The sequence below is a fragment of the Wasmannia auropunctata genome, unplaced genomic scaffold (assembly GCF_000956235.1).
Source record: "Wasmannia auropunctata unplaced genomic scaffold, wasmannia.A_1.0 LD336090.1, whole genome shotgun sequence".
Lineage (NCBI taxonomy): Eukaryota > Metazoa > Arthropoda > Insecta > Hymenoptera > Formicidae > Wasmannia > Wasmannia auropunctata.
Genome location: NW_012026800.1, coordinates 474,747 through 479,972, shown reverse-complemented (window position 1 = coordinate 479,972; position 5,226 = coordinate 474,747). Strand labels below are relative to the sequence as shown.

The 5,226-nt window shown below is 29.4% G+C and overlaps 2 protein-coding genes across 2 annotated transcripts in view; one reads left to right on the top strand and one right to left on the bottom strand.

Annotated features, from left to right (window-relative positions):
- Window positions 1–492, bottom strand: part of LOC105447826 (sulfotransferase 1C4-like) — an 11,198-nt gene extending 10,706 nt beyond the window's left edge. The window contains exon 1 of the mRNA XM_011686035.1: window positions 190–492. Within this exon, the coding sequence (XP_011684337.1) occupies window positions 190–397 (208 nt within the window). The 5' untranslated portion in view covers window positions 398–492. The remainder of the gene's footprint in view (window positions 1–189) is intronic.
- A 3,182-nt stretch (window positions 493–3,674) lies between these two features.
- LOC105447824 (cytochrome P450 4V2-like) overlaps window positions 3,675–5,226 on the top strand; it is a 10,602-nt gene continuing 9,050 nt past the window's right edge. Inside the window, exon 1 of the mRNA XM_011686033.1 lies at window positions 3,675–3,812. The gene's annotated coding sequence lies outside the window, so the exon portion shown is untranslated. The remainder of the gene's footprint in view (window positions 3,813–5,226) is intronic.

The window sequence follows — 5,226 nt, the reverse complement described above, 5'->3', positions numbered from 1 at the left end:
TATTAGCACCAAGCATAGCACCAAGATCCTACTGTTGACCGTGCATTGGCCTTCTCTCAATTAATTAAAAAAAAAACTAAAATTAATTACAAAAAAAAAACTGAAATATTTCTTCGAGAAACAAATAAAAGGTCTGTATTGCGAAAAATTAAAACGTTTTGATGTATTTTATTAAGGAAGATGACTTACCTGATCGAGGATAAGTAACGATCCATACGTCATCCGGACAAATTTTGAAATTATAAATTTTTTCGCCGTTCTTAATGTATCCGTGTGACAAAAACCATTTCTTCTCGCCGATCTTAACGAAACCGCGCTTGTGAATCGGATACAATTTCGACAGAGTAATCGCGAGTTCATCTTCGATGCGCTCTATCATCAAATTCTTAAAAGACATGTTTTGTGATGAAATGAAATTCTGATTTTCTTAATACGATTAGGGTGTCTTTACGTCCTATTTCGCGTCTCGACTGTAATGTTGAATGCAAATCTTTTTCGACAGTAAATATATCATATATATTCAAGTGATTTATCGCATTTGTATGCGATTTGTGCGCATAGTCACATGATTGAAAAGTGAAGTAGTGGGACAAGTGTAACAGAGTGGGACAGGAATAGAGATGAAGAAATAAATCGATCCTCTCCAAGTAATCGATTTCAAAAGATTAATTTTCCATAATCCTCATAGTATCTTGAACGCGTCAATAATAATAATCGATTAATCTATAATTTACTTTTTATAACTATTTCATATCAAATTAATAAAGTTTAAGGGTGACGAAAGCTTGATATTAACTTAATCGATAATTAATTTGGTAAAATACAACAAGTATAGTGGTATATAGTAGTATATAAATACAAATATATATAAGATAAATCGGCCAAGGACGAGCGAACGTAAAGTACAGTGTAAATAGAGAAAATTTAAATGTCTAAATAAAAGCAATATCTAATATGTATTCTTTCTATTTTGACTTTATTAAACAGGAAATGACAGATCTGTATCTTTCAAATTATCAGCGATTTACTTGTTGAACTTTTTCGATTTCTGTGGTAAATAGCTCTTTCCAATTACTTATTTTTTCTTGTCGAATGACTTCTTCTGGTTTTATTGTATAGTTTCAATTCTCACCATAGGATTTTTCCGAAAATTCTTTATTTTTAAATGCTCCACTAATTTGGCAATATGCTCATCGCTTTGTAAAGCGATAAGAGAGAAGAAAAAGAACAATTGACTTACGAGAGAAGAGACGAGTCGTTACACAAAGTAAATGTCGCAGGTATGTAGTGTATAGTTAATAATAATAAATGGAGAGAGGATATATCCCTTTTCATCTTCAAAAACAAATCAGAACAGAATTTTAAAACGATTGGTAATTAGGATAGACACTTAGAGTCAATAACGCGGTAATTAGTGGCTAACTTAATTTTTAAATACAATATTCTTTAATACATTGAACGTTTCTACCTTCTTCAGGCCTTCTTCAGCTAGTTACAAAAACCCTTACATTAAAAACACCATTTAGTTATTCATCTTCACTCGTTCCGCATGTGATTCCGCAGTGACAATAAATAGAAGTTCCGTAATGTGTGAGCATTGTTTCCAATTGTCTGATTAAAAGATCTGTCATCTGTATAGTGATATGAACTGTTATATTATTCTAAATACAAATGATAAAATAAATGCCTTTAAAAGCCGATGCAGTTCTTGTGGCCTAAATGATCCTTTATCGTACAATAGTATGCAGTAAACATTTTGAGACTCTTGGATTGAGTTCTCTTCAGTACATATAGCTTAACAAATTGCCACAATATAAATTCCATATTCGGCTCGTTCCTTCATTCTTGAAAAGAATTCTTGAGATAATAAACAAGTTAAAAATTATGTATATAAAGAAATATATATATATAATATTATATTGTAAATATATAAATATAAATAAATATATATATATATATACATATATATATATATACACACACCACATATGTATATATGTGTCCAAGAGTCGAAATGTTTACTGCAATAAAGGATCATTTACGTCACAAGAACTGCGTCGGCTCTTAAAGGCATTTATTTTACCATTTGTATTTATTATATCAGAGCCTAATATTTTCTTCTTATTTTTATATTATTCTAATGTAATGTAATCTGTACAATTCACGAAGCCTAATCACTCACCACACTCCGGAATAAGTCAATTCGGTTGTAATAAGAATTCGCAGCGATCGTGTTATGAGTACACCTTGTCATGTATAATGTCGTGTGCAGAATGTGAGCAATAACGTATTATAAAATGTTCTAAGGTCGTGATGATAGATAAAAGTATAACTATGATAATAAATATAAATATAAAAACGATGTCGCGTAACAATAAGTAAAAATGTAAATACGAAAAAAGTATAAAAATAATAAAAGCAATATCAAATAAAGCTCATGCGCAAATGATATACTTATACATTAATTAATTATTGATTAAATTTTGCTAAAATTGAGGCATATGCGTGGTGTAAAAATTCCGTGTCAGATTGCAAGTTAATATTATCTTTCTGAAGCGTGATGTGTAACATCTCAGAGATTAATCTTTTGCTATAGAATTTTTCTGCGTCTAAAATCACCGACATTCCTCCAGTCGAAGTCATGATCGAAACGCAGTCTATGTTCAGTGACCACTGAATGTGTGTCACTGTTACGATTGATATCATTACTGTGTTCGGAGATTTTGGTTTTAATTTTTCTCTTCGTCTGGCCAACATAAATAAGTTGCCTCGCAATCTTTGCACGATATTTTATAGACTACGTTCTTTCTCATGTCTCCCGGAAGCATGTCTTTATGAGATTTTATTATTCCATCTAATTTATTGAATAGAAGTATATATATTTTTGAATAGAATTTTTAAAAAGATCACAATTAGTTAATCAATCAGGTCGAAATAAATTAGCTAGAGAAGTTCAATATTTTATTGAAAATTTAATACATTCAATTGCTTTTTAATACAGTTTTACAAATAAGACGTTTGTTAAGTATTGTTTGTATCTCCTTGTCTAAATATATCTTAATATCATTCCAATCAAAATCATGCGAGCAGTCGACAAACCATAATAAGAAGTTTGTGTGTTTTTTCTTATGTGATTTCTGTGTTTGTTAATTCTAGTTTTTAACAATCGGTGAGTTTCTTTTACATGGGTCTCACACTCACAATTTAACTAGTTAATTTTATAGATGACGTTGGAGTGGAATAGAATAGGGTACTATAGGCTTTATGTACTTTAATGAATTTATTTAGCTCGTTAATCTTAAAGAATGCTATCTTGAAACATTTTTAAAATATTGAATAAATTCTTTAGCAGTATTTTTGATAAAATAACTTTTCTTTTCTCTGTTGGGGACAATGTAAGAATTCTGGTTAAGTTGCTGGAATTTTTTGAATAATCTCTTTCTGATAGTCATTGTGATGTCATGATAGTGAAAAAATCGTGTCTAATGGATAGCTATTATCTAATAAAATGTTGATAATGAAAGAAACATTTTTTTTTATAGAAAAAACTCTGGGTGTGGAAGTAATAAAACTTTAGCCACCATTTATTCTAATGTCTTTGATCCGAAAAGATTGGTTTCTGATACCAATAAAAAATTAATTATAAAGTCTCTTTATTAATTATAAAGATAATTCAAGGAAGTTAAGAACATCCTCTTCAATTTCACACAGTGAACTTAAGTCTGAGATGAAAAGAATTAATTTCTTTCAATAATTTATCAAGATATGTGTTAGGAGTAGCAAGAGTAACATCATCTATCGATTACGGAGAGGTGAGAGGTCGCAATGATTGTACTGTATTTTATTGAAAGTATGATTACCGATAAAATTTTATACACTGAAAAGAATCTATATCAAGGAAATGTTTGTAATATTTATTAATTGTGTTTTAGCTAATTATACGACTTGTTATCATGTGTTCTATTTATTAATGTTTTTTAATTCTTGTTATCTCATACATTTATAATCGCAACGGCTCGTATCGTATTTTATTATAAATATATATTTATAAAAAGAATATTCGATTGTAATTTAACCTTACACGCTATTTAACATTTTCGGCAATAGATCGAAAGATGTGAGTCTTAATGAAACGCAGCGAGATCTGATTTTCCGGGAAAAAATTTTTCGTATAAGAACATATATAAATATATATAAACTGCATATATAAAAATATGTAATTATATATAATTACACATAATTAAATGTAAAATATGTCCATACATATCCATATATGTTTCTTTACTTTGTAAAATGATTGTTTGATACAAGAAAAATGATAATAATAAAAAGAAAACATAAAAAATAATTAAAAGAATAATTTTTGCATTGTTTTTTTTACAAAAAATCAAGTTTTAAGAAATGAGAAAAAATTGTTCATATATAATTATATAAATACAAATAGTAAAATAAATGCCTTTAAGAGCCGATGTAGTTCATGTGACGTAAATGATTCTTTATTGTAGTATGCAGTAGACGTTCCGACTCTTGAATTGAGTCCTTTTCAGTATATATATATCTGAATAAATCGTCGCAACGTAAATTCTATATTCGGCTCGCTCCTTCATTCTTGATAATTTAATCATAAAACTGATGTGTTAATTTGAATTGAAAAGGTCAATGTCAGTAAAAACGAAGGAAGGAACGAACGTGACAAAAACGTGTAGACTGCATGCAAACGTGTCTCCATGTTAACGACTAACAGTTATTGACACATCAGTTTTCTGATTAAACTATGACCGACGAATATGCGGCGCGTAGTTTGCGTGTGACTGAATATTGTAAAAATTATTATAAACCAATATCCATGTTGGCTCGCATAGGCGTTACTTTACTATTGTTGATTTATTTTAAACGAGCTCTAATTCCTTTTGCAACACGCAACAATATTGATGTTAGCTACACCAAAATTCACAGACAGGTTGTATAAAACAAATATACATTCTAGTTGTGCAATAGCGCCGAGAAAAAAAAAGAATAAATCGGAATGAACTTGTACTGAAGCAAAAGCCGAACAAATTTATTTGCCAATCCAATATACAGGGTGTCCCCGTATAAGTGACCACTTTTATTTTGTAAACTAACAGAGATAGACCTAATAAATATAATATCAAATTAAACGGCTCTGATTAAACTTTATTGTAAGCACAGTGATCACTTAGAAACATTATCTATGTTAGAGAGCGG